General features: G+C 42.4%; 1 protein-coding gene across 2 annotated transcripts in view; it reads right to left on the reverse strand.

Moving 5' to 3' along the window:
- Nucleotides 1-205: 205 nt before the first annotated feature.
- Nucleotides 206-22,227, reverse strand: part of RSU1 (Ras suppressor protein 1) — a 113,845-nt gene continuing 91,823 nt past the window's right edge. For both annotated transcript variants that reach the window (XM_064444710.1, XM_064444711.1), the window contains exon 9: nucleotides 206-678. In XM_064444710.1, coding sequence (XP_064300780.1) covers nucleotides 576-678 — 103 coding nt within the window. In that variant the 3' untranslated portion in view covers nucleotides 206-575. The remainder of the gene's footprint in view (nucleotides 679-22,227) is intronic.

Below are 22,227 nucleotides of genomic sequence, written 5' to 3' on the forward strand. Positions count from 1 at the left end.
AGGACATAGCAATGTAAAAACAAAATAGAAACTGATTAAAATTTTGCACTCCTTGAACAGAATGCTTTACATTTTAACTAACTTGTATGAGATAAAATGTTATCACATTCCTACACAAGAAATTAACACATTGCAGGAAACTGGACACATACGTTCCTCAAGGAATTTGCTGTTCAGAAGTTCTACTGAAGAAATTGAAACACAATACAAATAAAGACCTTTATTAAAATCACTTGGGATATTATATGAAATTTAATATCGTATAATATAGGTGTAAAACCCCTGATATTAACAAGACGTGATCCACGTGAAGAGCGACATTAATATACATATAAATAGAAAAGCTAAAACGGGTTTGACAGTGATATATTAAATGGCTACATAAATGTGACCATAATTAGGAGAATATGTAATTTTGTATTCCTTAAGCAGTACCTTCTCAAGCAGTATACATAGTAAATTGCTTTTACCTCTAGTGTCTGCTGTCTTATGAGTAACAGGAGATGCGTAGGAATATTATAGGCACATGCAAAAGCAGTGTAAAAGATATAAAAACAGAGGCAGAAGCCAGAGACTTATTTGTTCTTGGCTGCCAGAGGCTTACGGCTGATCTTCTTTGACTTGTCATTGTTCTTCATTGGAGGTTCAGGATTTGCCTGCATGTGTCTGCCGTAAAGACTGTAAGGAAATGAGAGAAGGAATATTTGTGATACAACCATTAAACGGAGGCTTTTACTCTGCAGCATGTTAAACAATGCATCTACTTACTAGAAATAAAAAAAAGGAAGGTCACTGTATTTATTTTGTCTCAACACCCTGAATTTTCTGTTAGATCTCATGCTGCAGTCCACAGTATTAGGTTTTTTGAGACTTATCAGGAAAGTAACATCGGGAAGAGCAGACCTCTGGAGCAGTGAAGGAGCAATCAGTTTTGCCTTCAGAAACTAGCAACCTTTATTCTGCAGTTATGGGATTAAGGCTTGGAAAGCTGCAAGCATGTGTATTCCAGTCTACAAAGACAAAAATTGGGTTGAACTGGGGAGATAGAGTGGCCACTTAGAGCAAAGTGAGCGTCATCCCTAACCAGAAAACCCAGGGGCTTGGTAATGTGACAGAGAGCAATGGTGTCACAGCTGCCTTTGCAGCTCACACATGATTGATAGTACTGGGACAGCTACCAACACATCAATGCCACATTAGTAAGTAGCACTGATTAAATGTTGACAAAGTATCCTACAATTAAGATGGCTAGCATTCACAGAGGAGCTAAATAGACTACATGGCTGAGAGGATCTTGCTAAATATCACATAGTAATTAATAGATAATTTATGAGTAATCCTGATTAAACTAAATTAAAAACCTACCCAAAATAAACACAACTCAAACTGAACTTCCCTTACTGACATAAAGTGGGCTTTGAAGATGTACTTTGTGTGGGTGTTAGTGTATCTAGAAGGGAACAGAGATGAGCTTTGTTTCTGCTCGTTCAGCTGCATAAACACTGGCAATGTTGACACCAACACCGAAATCCCTCTGGAAGGTGACCCCCCGCTGATCTTTCAGCCCGATGCTGGTGAGTGTCTGCCCCAATCCTGTACTAGACTGTTGCCAGTGAAGTTGGATGCTAACTTCTACCACTTGATAGGAATTTCTGCTACTGAAGAAAATAATGGCACCAGTTCCCACAACAGCCTTCCTTGTGTCACTACACCTCCACCTTTCGGTGGACTTTGTCAAGAAACAGGTCAGATCCAGGGGCTTGGGACTGAGAAACTCTGACTCTTTTTAGAATTGCCTTTTGATGTGTCAAAATCTAGATGGGTAGCTGTTAGCACCATTGCCACAGAACCTGGGTCCTGCATTTTCATGTGTCTGGGGCACGTAGAAGGTCCCAGCTGTTGCAGGCGAGCTGCACTGGTCCATCACACGCCCCCCTCACGTGCACTCTCCCTTGCTGCAGTCCATATGTGTAGCTTGCATGTCTGTCCAGCCCTTGCTGCAAACAAGGACCAGGTGCAGATTGTTCTGCTACTTGTGCTTAGTCATGTTGGGACAGACTCGGTTATTTACAAATCCCTGTTGTTTATCCATAAAGCATGACCTGATACACAGTTCTGCAGCGGGTATCAGCCTGAGCAGGTATCTTGGAGATAAAGTGACTATTCACAGTGACCTCTTTTGCTTTGCAGGCTGAAACTCATTTCAGCAGAGGACAGGCCCTCCTGGACTATGCAGTCAACTGCATGCAAGAGACATTGAACAAGGATCCACACAGATAGAAATACCCTTGAATTACTGTGCTATAAGGCATGGCCATGGCTATTTATGTCAGATACAGATTTTGGACAAGGCATACATTGCTCTCTACAGCTTCCTGAGAAGGGCAAGTGGAGAGGGAGGTGCTGATCTCCCTCGTATCCACTGACAGGAGGCACGGGAATGGTTCACAGCTGTGCCAGGGGAGGTTTAGACTGGACATTAGGAAGCATTTCTTTACTGAGAGGGTGGTTAAACACTGGAACAGCCTTCCTAGAGAAGTGGTTGATGCCCCAAGCCTGTCAGTGTTTAAGATGCATTTGGCCAATGCCCTTAATATCCTTTAACTTGGTCAGCCCTGAACTGGTCAGGCAGTTGGACTAAATGATCGTTGTAGGTCCCTTCCAACAGAAACAGTCCATTCCATTCATGTTCAGGAGGTTAAAAGCTACCACCTGCTCTGAGCTTTATATTGCTGTATCTGGAAGACACTTCGACCCTGGGGCTCCTGGACCGCAGTATGGTATTAGAGCTTCTGATAGGGTGGGGTGGAGAGGCAGTGCCTGCTTTCACCTCCTCAGCAGCTGCAGTTTTACATCATGCTGCTCAGCAGGCTGCTGTCAAGGTGCACTGTACCCAAAACAGCCTTGCTCAAGGAAAATACAACTGTAAACTACGGCATTACTTCACCTTACTGAAATTTTATGTGTGCCATCACCTACTGTCAACAGGGGATCGGATGCCATTTCCTGACGAACGCAGAGCCCTGACCCTCTGTGATAACTGCATGCTTACTACTAGCTACAGTACACATATTTTTCTTTTCATAAGAGATACAGCTCCAACAGCACAAGGCTATATTTTATCCAAGTATACAGTATGTGTACTGATAAAATACCCATCCTAAATAACTGTCTTGTTTTGGAAGACGTTATGTGCGATGAGGGAGGGAAGATATGGAAGGAGATGTTTTGGTATCAGGAAATACTATCATTGTGGAAGAACACAGAAGTGTCATTCAAGGGGGCTGTCCCATCAGAAACCAATCCAGGATAGAAAAAGTCAGGGAACAAGCAGCATCTTGTTCTCAACAATATGCAGTGCAGCATTTGAACCACTGTCAGCAATAATTTTGTAACTCGGAGAATTTAGCAACAGAGAGGTGGAAATGCATGCTCAAATCTGTGAACACCAATAGTTAGGTAAATACTAAATTAACATTCAAGTTGTTTTTTGGCTCTAGAGAAATAATGCTACGCTGGAGTAGAATGGGAACTTTTTTCACATAGGAAGGTCCCCATTTGGGACTTTAAGCACTGAATTAACAGAGAATCCACTGTAGCTGAACACAAAAAAACTTCACAGATGGGAACAGAAGTCCTCTGTCACTGTCCTTCTTCCACCTCCTGCTGCCCCACAGCTTCTTTGCCCTGTTTGTGCCAACCCAGAGAGGACTATAACAGTTTTGGTGCTTTTCAGGTGTTACATACCCTGTTTTTGTTCAGGTTGGTTTAGGCTCCACTTCTTTGCTTTGGAACTTTATATGCATCTCCCTCTCAGATGACACTTCTGGCATTCATTCTGCCTCTCATTTCCTGCTTTTGCAGTGCAAATGTTCAAGTTTGTGGACTGGCAGAACACAAATTAGTGAACTTTTTCTGAAGTAAAAGGGCGTGGTGGGAATTCTACTGACTACACGGATGCTTTTGAAGTGCAGAAACTGAATATTGACAATTTTGAATGAACTTCAGAGTTCTGGTAAAGTCTACTTGGGCAATGCCTTTTGACTGCAAAATGAGGTCCAGCGGCCACGGCGTGCGTTAAGCAGTAAAAATCCCAATTGACCTGTGAGTATTTTGGTAGCAGTTTTTCTTTGGTATTTGCTCCTTACGATATTCAGTGCTACTGGTGCTTCAGCAATTCCCTCTGCCCCATGCAAATACTATGTCAGTAGTAGTAGATGCGCATGAGTTGTAGACATCTGCAGCACTTTTACATACTTCTTATTTACTCTTGTGCCCAACCACTTCTATTGGCGCGTGCACTGAACCTTTCATTCAGGAAAATAATTACTGGGTTTGAAATAAGCAAGTGAAATATATCTACTTAGGTTTCTCTGGCAAAATTTCAAGGAAGTTTCAGCTGCACATCGCTATCTCAGCTGAAGATAAGTGCTTTACAATCTATCACAGTAGTCTGCTACGCAAAGAGCAAGGATCAGACGTATTTAGATTATACAAGCCTTCTCAGACAAGGACTCTTGTGTTTGCACACATCAAATACAAGGAAACATATGGTGTCACAACAACATTTAAATACAATAATGACTGTGATAATGCCTCTGGGACAGAATTTGCCTTCTGTTACACTAGGGAAAAGAGAATTCACAATTTTCAATGAACTTCTGGTACAACAACAGACACTACTTGTATAACTCCCAAGGAAAAAAATGCCAGGAAAAAAAAAAAAAAAAAAGGAAAAGAAATGAATGGAGCCGATCCACACGGAAAAAGCAACTATCTGAATTACATGAGAATCTATACCCCTTGGCTGTAATAGATGTGGAGTTTACATATACAGTCCTTAATGATTTCAATACCTACTGGAAGGATACAGCCACAGAAACCATAGCATGCACATCACCGTCTGTCAGCCAAGCTGTAGTTACTGTGTACTTGCTCTTGCTCTGGCATCACTGCGAAGTCAGACATGTTAGGCAGAGACACTCGCACCGTCCTTGGCAGCGGAGGTCAGCTTAAGACGTGCACGCAGGCGGTTGTGCAGCTCAGCTGATGGATGGTAATGTACTAGGAGATGGCACCTTGACATATCTGTTTGTATGACTAGACCCTTAGCGAAGGCAGGTGGTCTCCATAAACAAAGGAATATTGAGGCAGATCGTGGCTACTGTTTCAAGGCAGATTTGTGAGATGAATGTTGAGAATATATTCGAGGTAGCACCTTCACACTAGATGTTTTGGAACGTCACCTGTTCACAGGGCTGGTGTTGCTCTGAGCAGGACATTACACACAGCCTGCAGACCAAAACCTCAGCTGAAGAATAAAATCTGGAGTGCAAATAAACATTTCAGATGTTTGAAGTTTGCAGCAACAGTCAGAAGCTAGTTATTATAACCACAGTCGCAAATTGCTGAACCTTTGGAGACTTACAAGCTACAGTATTGCATGCAGCCTTCTCATTATGTTAAAGGATTAAATGCAAGACTGAAAATGCAGAAAGTCCTTGCACAGAGATTTCCAGTTGCTTTCTTTCCTTGTATATATTTTCCAAAGCAAATATCTCTCATGAACATAAGTGTTTCTTTGTATGCAAACATAAACATGAACAAAATCTCCCTGCATTCTATATCTGCCCCACTGGAAGTAACAAATGAGAGCACTATGGCTGCTGCAGCAAAAAGTAACAATATCAAGTGAGAACGATGCTCATTAAACTTCATCATTCTGTCTACTTTAATGATGTTTTTACTTAATAAAAATTCCCTGAGCATTTGCAAGGATATTAGACAAGGTCTTTGGTTATGTATCAGGGGTCTAAGCTGTCACTAGCAAGCATGCAGTTCAGGAGGGGCATTCCCAAGGGGGAAGAGTGAATACAGCTTTCTTGTAATAAATTCAGAGAGAATCAATAACCACAGCCTGCCACATTACTTAAGCATTTAGGAAAGTAGGCGATCCTTCTAAATTAAACTACAAATTGCTAAATGTTGCAATTTACAGCATAAGAACAGGGGTTGAGCCTTGTAACTTGAAAGTATACAATCTTGCTACCAAAATCTCTGAATTTAAAAAAGAACCATAGTTAAAATTCATAAAGTTCAAAAGAGCCATTTTCAAAAACCACCTTCAGCACAATTGCCTCAAATTTTTCTCTTGTACAACAAAACATTCATGAAGGCTACATGCTCCCAGAGGTGAAAAGAGTGAACTTGTGTAAGCCGGTGAACTAGTGTAAAGTATTTGATGCACACATTGGTTTTCTTGAGTTTAAGAATTTTGAAAGAGGATTTCAAGAATGAGCTGCAAGAAATACATTAATCTCACTTTATGTCTGTAATAGACCTACAGGGTGAGTATGCAGAACGAAAAGGACGCGCACAATTAAATACAATCCTGGAGAGATGCTACCTCCAGGTACGTACTGTAATCTGAGAAATAAAAGCGAAACATTCCGGTGCTGCTCACTTTTCCAAAAGCTCGAGCTCAGGTTCAGGCGGGTATTTAATGCCTAGATGCAGCTTCAAGTGTAGGTATTTACAGTGACCTCAACAGGATGGTCCCCAGCCCCAGCTGCGGAAGCAGGAGAAGGGAAAAGCTGAATCAGCAGTGAGTCACTAGAGTCCCAAAGCTGAAAGAAGTGCTTGCAAGACTGATCCGCGCTGGCTAGCCTGTATTAGTTGCAATTCTCAAGCACTTACTGCAAGATGCTTTTGCGCTGGCAGTTTTTGCATAGCTTATTGGTGTTTCTGGGATCCTCTCTGAGCGACTGAGACTGGCCTTTTTTCCCGTGGGAGGTGCTAACATGTTGCCTCTTCAGAGTGCATCATGTCCCAGGAAGGGGACAGATACTGGGTTTTAATTTGCCAACAATGTACCACCGAGGGAAAATAGTGGGGGTTAAAATTACTTTGCAAGTATCATATGATTTTGGTAGTTTACCAATCATTTATTTTTATTCTCTGTGACGTAAGTCAGATGATTTAAATTAAGAGGAACATTGCATGGGTAAGTGAAACAATTATCTGGTTTCCTTGCACACTTAGATACCAAGGTGAAGCTTTAGGATTCTAGTAAGGAAAAATAGACAAGAGCGACTCATTTTATTCAGTTAATTTTTTGCCCCTTGTTTGCAAATGCTCTAAGAGCAGATGGTAGCAGTGCCAGAGGTGTTCATCATCTGAAGCTCTCTGCAAGTTTCTTCAAAAAACTCAGCTTTGGCCCGTCATCTGTCTGTGGACCAGCTCACTCCTCATGCTCCAACACGGAGGCAGTGCTGACTGGTTGAGGGGAGCAGGCACTGGTGGTGCTGCATGCCTGCTACGCTGCAAGAGCCCCCGAGGTACTACAGCTGCAGCTCTTTATATGCTGTAAAACTGCTCCAGTATTTTTAGATCTGTAAGTTTGTCTTCCTCTGTTGCCCAACTCACACTCTCGTACACCTAATACTTCAGACTGCCCCAAATCTCCGCACCCCAGGGCCCAGCCCCAAGACACTCCGAAGTGTAACAATCTGTGATACTTTTCTGCTCCCCCCACCTGCCCCGCTAATCTTCATAACCCAAAGTTCCTGCAGAGTTTGCCCTGGCATCACCCTCCCTGATCCCCTCAAATCCTGCACTTCACCTTTCAAAGAGACTTTCTGCATCACCAGAAATCCCTAATCCCCTCAAGTGCTTCCTGGGGTCTTAACCCCCAGAGGCACTCTGCAGGGGAACTGCTCGCCTTTTCCCATCTTAGTTTAGCTCTTTTTTTATAGCTAGTTTCATTTTTTGGAGCCCAGATTAGATAAGAAGGAGAGGATTCAGAACACGTGGAGAGCTAGGTATCCAAGCCCATGCTGCAGTCAGTGGAGTAGAGAGCTTTTTGGGTGACGAAATACAAGTGTCTGCTGTGTGATGCTTAGTTGCTTTAGTCTTTTACAGATTTTCACTGACTACAGTGGACAGTGGGCAGCTAGCTGACACGTAGACATTCACGTTTAGATATTTTAAAATGCTCGATGAAGTCCACCCAAAGCAACCACGCCCTCTCTGTTCCCACTCTGCACGCTCTCACAAGCTGTTAGCTACCTTACATTGCAGACTCCGCTGAGTCATACAGTCCAACGTTGACTTACTGTGAATTGCTGCCTAAAAACACTCCAAATCTCAACAAGCAAAAAAAAGTACTCTGCCAAAACTGCCTTGGAGCTCACTGTCTCAGCGACTGTGTAGAACATGCATCCTCCAAAATAAGCCCACTCATCCCATGTGTCTCCTACTGCCCACTTCATCGTTCCGTTCCCCACAGGGCTCCCTTCTGCCAGACCTCTCAACCCTGGTCTCTCCCCTTTACGTTTGCTGTGCCATATACCTGAAGAAGAGGAAGACTCAACCTCTGTGTGCCATGTTCCCCACCCTCTTTCCCTACAGGTTACTGCCACAGCTGGACCCTGACCAGATGGACCTCTGGCCTGAGCTCAGGAGCTCTCTGTGGTGCTCCTCACAATAGTGTCATCAGTCCTGCCATGACGACTCAGCAGCCCAAACACAGCAGTTGTAAAGGGAATACAGTCCAACTGGACCTATAAGAAGACACCCTGGGGGAGACATGTCTGTATGGGGAGATTGGAGCCGAGGTAACTATGATTTACAAATACCCGCTCTCCCAAAGGGCTGACAATTCCTGGATAATTTTAATTCTGCCAGACACGTCCGCTCTTAACCTGGTTAATTTAATCCCTGCTTCTTTGAACTCACCATCTTGCATGTTAAGGAGAACTAATTATTTTTTTCCAGAAAGGAATTCCAAGAAGGTTTTAGGCATTTCTTTAATTAATATACAGTAATAAAAGAAAGCCGCCTTCTTATAGTCTCTGAGGCTAGCAGCCTTTTGAAGCAAGTACTTTAAATGAGAGGCTTGTAAGGGGAGCACAGCTGGAAGCTCATAGAAACCTAGCAAAAAAGAAGTCTTTTTTAAAGGAAAACATACAGGCCAAGATTTGCAAAACTGGGTAATGACTTTGCATACCCAACTTGAAAGACCTTACAGGATACATGGTTTTTGGCAGAGAGGGTTTTGAAAGCACATGGAACACCAGTATCTGCTTTCTGAAACTCAGACCTATTTAACACCCAGGGAGCCCAGCACTGAAAGTCTCAGCTGTGATTCAAAGCCAGAGACACACAAGAGGGACCTCCATGGAACTGTCATGAAGACAGAAAGAAGAGGATGTGCTTATGCTTATTTCTTTAAGAACAGAGACAAATACAAATTAAGATGTCATCTACAGAATCTATTATGCTGATAAAACAAGGCCCAGCTAGCCAGAGAGGACCAGGGAGAGAACGCCTTGTTTCTGCACCTGGGTAGAGTCCTATCAGACTATCCTAATGAGAAAGAATTTCCCCCTGGGACTCAGATTCACAAGTGCATCCAGGAGGGCAGATCTCCCTTCTCAAACTCCATTTCAAATGGATCAGTGAGTGGTTCAGCCTACATGTGCAGACCAGCACTTGGATACACCCCAGGTGTGGAGAAACTTCATAGGTCAGAACTTGAAGTCTTCATGGCTGAGAATTCCCACAGATTGCAGCGGAATATTTTTCCCCTTGTTTTCTTTTCACAGATTAAATGATGCTTTCCCACTTATGTATGACCAGAAAAAAAATTTAGTGCCAGATATGGGCATCAGCTGCAAACCCTGAGGGCTGAGGTATCCACTAGAACAAACTACATCCTCCACCTAATGAATCAAAAGGAATTAAGAGCTGCAGAATCTGCACGAGAAGGCCCAGCTTCTTTGGCAGAAGCCAGCACAGGTGGCTGCAGAGAAAAATGCACCAGAAAGAAGGAAGAAGATTCTTCAAGTGAGAAAGAAGCCCCGGACTCATCTGTATCATCACAACTCTTGTCTTTAAGTGTTTGTAATTCCGTGAGCATGCAGTAGATAAATCAAGTTTCCTGTTTCACCAAACCATGTTGTTGGGATCATATTCAGGGCCACGTGCCTGCTCTCAAACTGACCCTGGATAGGCAGCAAACATGTTGCAGAAAACATACTGGCACGCAGTGCCTTCCTGGAGCCAGCCAAACAGAGTCTTCTTCGTTCTTATGTTACTTTAACGTTGTCCACACGTAGTTGTTTGGGCTTAAGCAAATCAGTGTTCATTTTCCTTTTTGAATGCCACACTAAGGGGCTTGCTGCTCAGATAATCCCCTTACATAATCTTTATTATCGAATTACTACATGCATTTTGCTGTGCACCTAATTAACATTTTTTAAAAAAAGGAAATCAGACATAAAAATAGCTAAATGCAAGCCAAGAAACTTTCTTTAACTTATTCTACCTCTGGCAGGTATGTATTTCTTTTCCAGTAACTAGACAAAGTGTACCAATAAAATGTATAGAAGGGACTCTGGGGAAATACTGATATGCAGGCTCTCCTTTTTTCTGTTTCTTTGTTTTTTTTAAGCCCAACTGAAGTGTCTGAGTGAATCTCTGTTGCACACTGAGGATGACCGATTTCACTGGCAGTAGCAGGGAGAACATTCAGGCAACTGCAATTCTCCACTCGCAGGGTTTATATAGCTGCCCCGCTCTGCTGGGCTGGCCCACATGCCTCTCCCAGGGTGTCTACCATCATCACCCCTATCGGCTGCAGGGCCAGCTGCCTAATGGCAAAGACCAAACAGCGACAAGGGAAACAGTGACATGGTATGCAAGCAGGAGGCTGGTCAACACACTTGTTTGGCCGAGCTCTACACCAAATCACCTCCACTCTGTCCTACCTAAACCCTGTTTCTAACCATTTTCTGTGTGAGTGCACTCTCTGTTTTGACAGCATGCCTTCGTGACCCATCAGCAAAGCTCAAGCCATAGCAGCTGGTCACTAGGATAGACTAAGTCCTGGATACTGGAGAGACCAAGGATCTGGGACCAGCTCCAGGGAGGCTAAGGGGCTTTAGGCTGGTAAGACTGGGTCTGGGGGCCTGATACTTGAAACATCAAGATTTAGGAGCCAGGTACCAGAGGGATCCTTGACATAGGGTTTTTTCCCCTGAGCACTGACCCCTAGAAATGCAGTCTGGCTGTTGTTTGTCCTCTCTGTGTTTATGTGGCCACCTGTCCTCTCATCACGCTCATCTGTTCACGGCTGGCCATGTGTATATGCATGTGTACATATATGTGGTTAGCCTTGCTACTGGCAGGACAAGGGAACAGGGATACGGAGCAGCTGCTTAATGCCATAGGTGGAAGAATACCTTGGCTCCTCCAGCCCACTGGATTTAGCTGTTCAAAAGCACTACCAGGAAAAAGGTGAAGAAATGAGGAAACTCACTTCACCTTTTTGGCACAAAGAACTACATCTGAAGTGCTACATGTCACAGACAATCCAATTTCACCCGTTCAACTGAGTCAGCTTTGCTTGACTCCTGTTTGATATACTTCCCAGAAAGGCTGTTCCATGCGAACCTTCTTGGATTGAATTTTTGAACATGCATAACAGGTCAATGCAAACATTGAAATTTGCCATCTTCCTCATGAAATCTCTTTCCAGTTCCTCAAAACAGCCCTTTCAACTAGCCCCTGGCCAACACTGATACAAACATGGCAATGATGTCAATCTTCCAGACGCTCTGGTGAGTTGTGCTCAGACAGGTCCACATACATGCAAAGGAGCAAGAAGAGTCAAAGCCAACTTCAAAATCATTGTCACCATTCATGTTAAAATGCTGGGATTTTGAAAGCCAGAGATCAAGTACTTCATTATGGAAGCAAAAAATATCAATGCAGCAGTGGTTTTCCAGTTATATACATCTACTGCAGAAGACCAAAGATGGTCACAGAGATACCATGTAATAAAATCAGACTGACTGTCCACCCCATTTTCCAGCCAGTTTTGAACAAAACATCACATCATCAATATTTGGCAAACAATTACTGGGTTTTAAGCAAATCGTTGGTGTTCTTCCATGGCTTTTGCTGTGCCAACAAAGCTGTTCCAGAATCTTTTCAGGAGGGACCTATGTTATGTGGCAGCCAATAATCTTTATGATAACACTGTAATGAAAATGTCGCTTACTGTAATGAGCAGAGATCATAAGTTAAGCCCCCAGCTACCTTTCTATTATTTTTCATTACAGTCTTTCTGGGTTTGTTATGCTTCAAGAGTACTTGGGGAATTACACCAAACTAGGCTCACTGGTCAGCTCTTCATTACTCAGAGCACACTGAAACTGAGCAATCAGCAAACTGAACCAGCTCCTGAGGTAACACAAGACACCAACATTTGTTTGAGTATTTACCATTTCTGTTTTAGCTTGTCCTCTTTCTTAAAGCTCTGTTCTGTAAAGCAAACTTGCCTACAGTTGGAGGCGGTTCTGAAACAAGACAAAATCACACAATATTTTTTCATGCCATTAACAACTTGAGCAAAGGGTTGGGCTTCCTTTTGCCTACCAGAAACAAACTGTGATATAGTAATGTTTTCCTGACAGCAGTGTTTTTCCTAGATTTGTGTTCCATAGTGCAGGATGAGACAAGAAATCTTGCTTGCTAAGTGAATCCTTGTCCCTGCTCCATTGCAGATTTTTAGGTTGTCTTCCTTTCCTCTTGCAAAGCAAGAAGCTGACCAATCCTTTGGAAAACAGCAGTTACACTGACACAGTAAGTTCTGATGTCATCCAATCCACATGACTATCCAAGTAGCTTTCAGTGTCTTTCAAGGCCAACAGGGTGAAGAACATAAAGCCTTTTGAAAGGCTTTCTTCTCCCCTGATTTCCATCAAAATGAAATGGTAACATAGTGTCAGCCTGATTTTGATTTCAACAAAATCAATACAAGTTTTGCTTCTGATTTCAGTGGGTGCAAGGTTTGGCCTTTAATGTCATGCAATCTATTCCTGACAACTGAAAATCCACCAGTGCACACCATGCAGCATGGGCTATCCTGTGAGATAGGTCTCATCAGAGTCTTCCTGGAAATCACCTGCATTTCTTATTTTAGCTCTCCTGAACAGAGTGACTTGGGAAGTTCAAAGACCTCTAGATTACTTACAAATTACAACAGAGGTTCCACAATAATGTGTTGTCATTAGTGTAGCAACTGAGGCATATCTTGGAAACTGTGCAAAAACAAACACAGCTTTACAATGCCAATCAAACAGCAGGCTCTTTGTTATTTAAATCATCTACACATGGCCATTATTATCCATGCAAGCAAACAGGCAAACTGCACTTGCAGTACGGCTAACAAGCTCCAAACTATACAGCAACATAGGAACATCATCTAGGCTGGCTATGAACACTGGCATGAAAATTATGTCTTCTCATCAAGTGCTAGTAATAGCTAGGGCCAATGAATCACACTGTGAACTTCTTAATGCATGCATTAACCAAAATAGTTTCTCTTATAGGGAAGGTGGGATTATGCATACTGATACGGTCTGGTTTTGCTGAACATCTTTTTGCCGTAGGTAGGCAGCACTCATCCTAAATCGTTGGTGCTTACGCACGCTTATGAGTTTGAGGAACAAATATGGAACTTTTACTTAAAAGGACAAGAACTAGTTTACTTGATCATTAGACATTTGCAAAAGGCACCCACGGGAGCCCTCAAGAGTGATGCAAAATAAACCAGTAGTTCCACCTGCTTCTGGACAAGAAGAAAAGGACCATGGAGATGAAACCACTTGCACTGAATCAGTCTAAGTGCCATGGTAGCAACAAAGGCAGAAAGAGTGCAACAACGGGGAGTCAAACCCCAAGCTGCAGTCTTGGAGGATAAACTGCAGGACATCTACCCTGTGTTGCCTTGGAAACATGTTGGAAAACTCATTGCAGGGAGGGCAAACATGGTCCTTGGACTACTGTCCTTACTTTCTGGTTCCTCAACACACAGGCTACTAACACATTTGCCAAATCCCAGCCTGTGGACGCAAGGTAGCAAACAGGCACCCCCTAACTTGTGAAGCCGTCCTAGCATTCCCCAAGCTTGTGGCATGGAGTGGATTTACGAGAAACACAAGCAAAGTGGCAAAAGATTTGTCAACAGCTCTCTCTCACCTAGAAAGCACTTCATTAGCCTGTCAATTGCGCAGTGTCTAGGAGATACATTTATTGACAACCCACTGCCAATTGATCCAACATCAATACAAAGCTCGTCTTACGCAATGAGCTTGCTGACTCACATGATCGTGAGATCTATAGAGAACTAGTAGCTGTACTAAGCCCCAAATTGCTCTAATTTCTAAACAAAATGAACCAGAAGTAGTAAAATCCCACCAACATCTCAGCAGCTACACTATGTTCACTGCTTATAGCACAACATTTTAATATGAGTTTCATTTTTGATACACTTCATAGGTGGGGTACGAACTCAATGGTAAATAGAAGTGCTTACAGAAAACATGGTTTTTCACTTCTATGGCCATTTGTGCTTATGAGATTACTTTTGAAATACAGGGAGTCTGCATTTTCCGTTCCCTCAACTTAGCATGGAAGTACCCAGTGATGTTCAATTCTGTACACTAACCAACTGCTCTGTGCGGTCGGGTCCCTCGGCCTCTGATCGGGTTAGGACGACGCTGCAAATGGCTAATTGATCCTGCAGTGGCTTTAACAACCAGCAGTCACTTCACACAGCCAGCAGCATTCCTGCAGTGCACACACTCCTACCCCTTGCTTGCTTTGCTTTGTACTACCTGTTTTATCACTTCATGATAAGGCAGTGTCAAAGACAGCAGGAGTAACCTATTTTGGCATCTCCATCTGGCACTACATATCAGACTTGTGCTGCTCTGGTGGATTGGTTTCAGATCCCTGTTGGCAGATCAAAGGCAGCAATAATAACCACAAATCAATCCCTCTTTAAGGCCTATGACGTCTTCCCCCTCAACATAGGATGCCTCATTTCTTCACTACCCCAGAGTCCTTATAAATACCAACTTGGTCTAGACACAACAGTTGTATGCAGATACTGAGGCCCTGGAGAATGTGGCGCTGTGTTTTCAGCTGCTTTCTCCTATTCACTGACAAAGAAAATGAGCAGCATCAATAGAGAGGGGCTCACACAGATTAAACACTTGAGTCCCTGAAAGTCAGAAAGCTGCTTGATGCCAAGATGAGTGCATACGGAGAAGATGGCTTGCTTCCCTCAGTCTCATCTCAGGTAGTATATTTTCCAGCACCCATCAGTGAGACCATGCTGTATTTTCACTGAAGCACCCAGCTACCATCAGCTTAGTGCTCTAAGCCAACCAACAGATGTTTTCAGAGCACTTGTTCAGATACAGAATAGATGCATCCCCAGCTGAACAAATGCACTGTGGACAGGTTGCTTTCTCATGGCGTTTCCAGACAGCTTAGCCACTTGATTAGCACATGCTCTAGAAAACAGGACTCAGAAAGGGATTCACAAGGCTTGAGATCCACATGGCTGCTCCAAGATAGGGGGAACATCTGGTTCCTTTTGCAACACTGTGCTTACGTTCTTGGGATTGTGCTTGAATTCTTGATGCTCACCGGCTAGGTCTTAGCTAAAGGCAGTAGGAGTTAAAATATGACTCAAAGGCTAGGTATCAGCTCTGTGCCTAGCTATGCTTTACTGTCAAAATGAGATTTTTACTGCAAGAGAAGTAGCTTTTGTTTGCTCCCTCTCCGTAACACCTTTGCAGTGACAAAGCTTATTTACCATGATGTAGCTAGGCAGTTCCCTAGGATTCAGCTCACCTAGAGATACCAGGGGGGAGGGGGAAAATCTGTGCCTTGGATTTTACAGGAGAACAGCTGTTATGCTGTAAAAGATATACCTGCATGGGCAGTGAAGACATAAACTCTTCCTCTTATATTTAAGTCTTCCAGTCTTGTAACTTTCAGTTTGAACCATGTCTATAAAGAGACTGCAACATCGGCTAGAACAGGAACAGTTCAACATTCCTACATTCTTCCTAAAATGAAACCCAGAGATGAATGACAGCTGCTTAAAGACCTTTTGAAATTCTAAAGAAAAAAAAAAAAGAATCAATTAAAGGCAAACAGCCGTAAATCCTCTGGTGCCAATATTGCGTACTTGTACAGTTTGCAAAGGCCAGAAAGACCTAACGCTTCAGGGTTACCACATAAGGGCCTGAAGAACATTTTCTCTTAAAATTCTTTTGAATACAAATGTAAAGTACTTTGACCCTAATTTTTTCAGTATTCAGTGAAGATACAGTTCCACTCGATTAACTGTTTGTCACCGATGTTTTTTTTTACTACACATAAAACTAGAACATTGTCTCAACATATGGAAAATTTGGATAGTACATATTGCTCATAGCTGCACATAATTTTAAGAACTGTAACTGTACTATTTCTAGATAATTTTCAAACTATGACAAAGATGCATGCAGTTGAAGAAAAATGGCAAGCCTACATGTGCTTGAGTCAATCAAGTTTAAAGAAAATATTTTTTTTTCTTATAGTATGATTCTTTTACATGCTAGTGTAAGTAGGAAGTCAGAAAGATTAACCAAAGATCAAGAAAAAAAGACCATCATCATCTTTTTCCCCCTTGCTACTGAGTTAGAAAAATATCCTAAAAAGGAAGAAAAATTACACTGGCAGCTTCTAAGACAGTAATAAACCTTAGGGAAGGCCTTAGTGTTGAATTTGCTTTCCTGGTAGCACCTAAAGCACTGCTACTAAAGCAACACAATAAAGTTTATGAACTTGTCTTTACTGCTGCATAATTTATCTTTGTGAAATGATACTATGGTGAGCAACTGCTCTCTATGAATCTCTTTGGAGCTTCAGTGAACTGCATTTTTTTTATCACAGCAAGTAAACTGGATCAAGATTGAACTCCAAACCGAAACATATATATGTATAACATTTTTGTATTAATGAAAAATACTTAATTCAAAAATTAAACACTACTATACTCAAGTGTTCTCTCATGCTCTGTCAACTTCCCAACTAGAAGTCTTTTTGAGATACTTTCCACTGAAAACCAAAAGAAACAAATTCCAGAACCACTCATATTTCTTCCTGTTCAAGAAACTCTCCCTTTTCTATTAGTATCCTGCCTGACAAAAGCCAAATATACCCCTTCATAAAAAACCCCAAACAAACCAAACCAACCAACAACAAAAAAAACCCCAAACCAAAAAAACCCCCACAAATCCAAAATCACACTGCAAAAAATAAACATAACTAAACCCCAGCAACCAAAGCCAAAGGTATGCTGACTTCACTTCTTCACCTGCTGTAGTGCTCATGGTATAGCTTGCTCAGACCACTTTCCAGCACTGTACTTACGCTGCTGTAGAAAACGTTTATATTCGAGGTGTGTGCTTTCTGTCAGGTCAGTGTAACTCTGCAGCTGTTTATAAGATTTAATGTGATGGAGGCATGGGAAACCCTAGCCAGATGAAAAAGGTAGAGGAAAGGAAAAAGATCCATCAATTTTTGTAACTATAAAACCCACACAAATCAGACTGTATGAATCAGAAGGTGTAACTACACAGAGCGACATGCATAAATGTGGAGAAGACTTCGTTGTCACTCAAAGCCCACATGCCCATGCTACACTGATGTAGAGCGGTGAGGAACAAGCACAATGGAAAGGAGACCCACAGAATAACGGTCAGCCCCTATTTCTTGCCAAGGAGGTATTAGATCAGTCTGTACAACAGCCTCCTAAGAAAATGGTCAGATATTCAGTGTAGCCTGTAAAAACAACTGCGCTGAGGGACCGATGACCTTTGCGCATGGTAGGGTAGTTCTCATCCCTGGATGTTATGACTGTTGGCCGAGTGGCATTTCTCTGTGTGTTTGTCTATTACAAGATAATTTCAGGATGCTGGATCATTTGATGAATTCCAACATTTCAGGGAATGTTCTAGGCAATGGGCAATGTCATACTGATTTTGGTGAAAACAAGAAAATGAAAAGGAAAGCTACATATACACACAGCGTTTGTGACCTCTTGCAGTTAGTTAGCAGAGGCAGCTGTTTCAGCCACCCAGGTCTGTGGGTAATAACCTACTGATCAAAGAGCCAGTGGATGGCTGCCATCTTTGCCAAGGTTAATGATCCTCCCCCTTTCCTCCATATCCTTGTAGCACTTGCCCCTAGTACTGTTTAGAAATATTGACACCCAGAACAAATTGCCTCAGGGAGATGAAGGAAGACTGAGCTAGGGAAAGGATGGAAGAGAGGAAGGAAGAGCTATGAGGACAAAAGAAGGATGAAGAGACACACAAAGCTTCATGCATGGAAAAACAGCTGACCTTGGCATGGAAAAAAGAGGACAACACCAGTATATGGCAAGAAACACAGGGGCCACTCACTTCTGTGAAGAAAGGGAGCATGGAGGGAATGAAGGAACACACAGACCACATGAACTCAGGAAGCCCTTATGGTACAGAAGAACATCAGGGGCTTTTGCCTGATGCAAGGAGCGTATCCCACAAATGCTGTGCAAGTTCTTAGTCTATGTTCTTCATTACTTGAAGACCAAGCACGTTCAGCATGAGCACAAACTGCAGCAGACCCTTCCCCATTTAAACATACATGGTGCTTGTCACTTCTTCACATCCATCTTTCAGTCACATTAGTTCTGTTAATGAAAAAATGAATGTTGCAAAAGGGAAGTATTAACATAGCCAATGCCAAGGACATTAATTTTAAAAACGCTATTTACTTTGTATCAGAGCAGTCATATATCTTTATCTCGAGCAGTTCTTAGCCTTGTCTAGATTCTGATTCCATGCTATAGAGACAAACTCTGTCCTGACTCTCCTCCTTGCCTGTGATTCATTCACTTGACATCTTTAGTACTGTACCCACTTGATGGGCTTCGTGTGTTTAGTAAAAGACAATAATTCTTATTTAAGTAAAAATGAGGTTTTTAGTGCAAATCCTGGATAGTGACTTACTGTGAAGTATAGACACAATACAGTTCAAACTATCTGCTTGAAAAGGGAAGTCACCTACCTCCAAACACAACAGTTGGCCTCACGCCTTGTGAGAAATTTGCAGCTCCATGAAGAGAGAGGGTGGGTCCCCAGTCTCGAGGGATAAGCACTAGGTCCTATAAGCTGCCTACAGGTATCACTCAGCATCTGGCTTTGAAGATCCATGTTACATCCTAACAGCACAGATGCAGGAACCCAGTGAAGAGACTCATGCAGGTAACCTGCCTCCCTAATCCGTACCCTTAACACAAACCAACCACATATGTCAACACTGCATTTTCCCCAAATCAAGAGAAAAAACTACAGGGAGCACAAAAATACTGCCGAGCATACAGAAAAGGTCAGCCCATGGCTACTCTATTGATGTTTTTTTTTTTGATTTGCCAAGAGAACTAGGCAGCCAGGGTGGGAGAGCCCGTGCAACCCCTGGCATGTGAGGGTATGCTCTCAAGGCACAGAGGACCTGGGAATTATCTCCACAGCAGTCACTGTTAGAATTAAACCAAATACTTTCAGGAACGGGAAAGGAAGCAGAAGCAATTGTCCTGTCAGGAAATGTGCCAATAAATAACTTGGGAATAACCTGCATACGTGGACACAAGGTGTGTTATTTCCACCACCCCCCATCCATCCGAGCCACAACTTCAGTTGCTCACTAGCAGATGACAGGTGACCTCAGTGCTCTCATGCGCTCATACCCCATTACTGCCCGTCTCCCCAGCGGGGCTCTTTGGCAGACGTCACATGCTAAGTTAGCATTACTGAAGCCACAGCTGATATTCTCTTCAAAACTCCTCTGTTCCTCCCCTCCTTTCTCAGTCACCATGGCAACACCCATCACCCTGCAAACAGCAGCAGCCGACCTGGGGCTCACTCTGCTCTCATTCGTCTAAGCTGTTTTAAGCATTGCCTCTTTTCCCTGTGCAACATTCCTAAAACCTGAGTTTTACTCCCTGCTTATGTTCCCATATCTTTGACACAGTTCCACTGCCCCGTGTTGCAAACCCATGGCTGCCCCAAATGTGGTCCCATTCCTGACTAGGTAAAAGAGCCAAAATCACAACCAAACACAGAGCACGTTGTGTGAGTATCTCTAAAGGAGTCTGGAGGCAGACTGAGGACTTTCTCTTGAAAATCCTGGTTCTTGTGAGCAGCTTTCCCTTTAAAAGCTCTCCCTGCTAATTAGAGGCATTGAAGATCAGCCGTAGAAAGTCAAGAAAAACCAGTGAGGCAAGGACAAAATAGCAGGGCTTTCCTTTGATCTAGATTTTTTCCAGGATACATCTTCCTTACTTGCTATTTTGTTTAACTGGGATGTGAATACATGTTACTATTCCTTACATTACACCCATTCTGTATTTATGTTAATCCTGGCCTGGGAGAAACAACAAGATTTCATTTAACTTTATTCTGTTCTTACTGATTTTTGTTACTATATTCTTGAAATATTGTTTCAGTACTGGCAACTTCAGATCAGATATTATCACAGCCTTTCTGAATATTTGTTTTATTTGGAAATTATTTTTAGTAAGGAAGGGAATACACTTGTGGTGTATTTTTTAATTCTGACAGAATAATGAAGAACAGGCCAGTGGTTCACAGGTTCAAGATAAAATAATCAGCACATAAAATAAAACCATTTTGAAGGAAGAAAGACACTTTTTTGAAGGAGTCTCTCATGATTTTTGCAAAAATTAGTTTAATAGTAATGCTCTTTATATGTATGGGGATAAAAACTACACATTCCACAGTGGAAGATCTGTACCTTCTCTCAACACATGGAAGAAAACAACATTTTCTTTCAGAAGGAAAAAAGTCATTTTCGTTGAGGCAGTATATAATTTTCCACACACAAATGTGTTCATCCAAACCCAACCTACATGTCTCCGTACCTTATGCTCAAATTTTCTCTCACTGCATTCAATACATTAAGTGCTGCCTAACTCCCACCTCCTGAATTCAGAAAAAAAATCATTTTTCCTTTAAAAAACCCACCTTTTGAAATAGAATGTATTCTTATTGTTACAGCCTAGAAGTCAGAGGCTGAAAACAGACATTAGTTAACAACCTACCCATTATGCTGTAGACTGTTAACGCGTGAACAACTGCTGTAAGGAAATTGCCTGAAGAAAAGGGCAGGGCACACTGATCCACTCCCTTCTGGACAACAAAAATGTACTGGGAGTTTATCACTCAAAAAGCCGTGCTCTTTTATCCTCCTGTGCTGGCTAACCTTTGCTAGCCGGCAAATGAAAGGGAGGGCCACAGCACGGCCAAGGGTTTAGCATCCCTGCACACACTCGTGCATCTAGGTAGTGTTGAGATCCTGGAAGCAGTGTACCCCTTCTGGAGCCACCCCACCACCTCATGGTCAGGAAGGTGCTTGAGATTATGCACCACCGTACTTAGCACGCTGAAAGCTGCACACCGTTTTTATCCTTGAGCTATCAAGTCAAAATATTCGCTAGTTACAGTATTAACAGAGAGGAGGGGATGTACTGAAACTTGCACTTTTCTAGAAGCACAAGAGACCACCCACAATGGCTCAGAATCATTTTAAAGCCTGTTAGTTCAAGCCATGATCTCAAAATAATAGGATTCAAATGATTCAAAGTAGTCACAGAGTTTAGCAATACAGTGGTATTAAAGGAAGTGCGGTCTACCCGAAGTAAACATGGTGAACCAAAATCACACAAAGGACACCCAGAATCCTAAGAAGAGGACAAGCAAGAAAATGCCAGTTGGTCGAGCCTTTGACATTTATCCATCATCCCTCTCTCTTCCACCTACTGATTGGTAATGGGAGGAAAAGGCAGCCAATATCCTTTTATATCCTATCCTTTGATTATTTGGTGTCCTTGATTTCTGCTTTTACTAGATTCCCAATTTTTTTGCTATTGCTGCACTTCCTCCTATCCCTTCCTTTTGCCTCATCAGCTATTTCTCCTCTTATATCTTCCCTGTTGAGATTGCGGCTCTTCCCATTTTGCTTCCCTTTCCAGCTCATCAGCCTTTGCCTTCTTACTGGTCTTCCTCCTGTACCACATTTTTATGCTTTCTTCCTTCCTTTCCTTGTTTCTTATAATTTTATAACTTTTTTTTTTTTTAATATAGGATACTCATCTTTCCATCTGTGCTCCCTTTTTGCCTCTCAGGTGGTTGGATCTGAATAGGAGTGACTCTGTTTTGAGACATTTAAGTAGGAAAAGGAATGACTACTCTTAGTATTTTCCTCAACAGATGGACACACACTACACAGAGGGGATCTGCTAGAATGTGTTTTAAG

The sequence above is a fragment of the Phalacrocorax carbo genome, chromosome 2 (assembly GCF_963921805.1).
Source record: "Phalacrocorax carbo chromosome 2, bPhaCar2.1, whole genome shotgun sequence".
Classification (NCBI taxonomy): domain Eukaryota; kingdom Metazoa; phylum Chordata; class Aves; order Suliformes; family Phalacrocoracidae; genus Phalacrocorax; species Phalacrocorax carbo.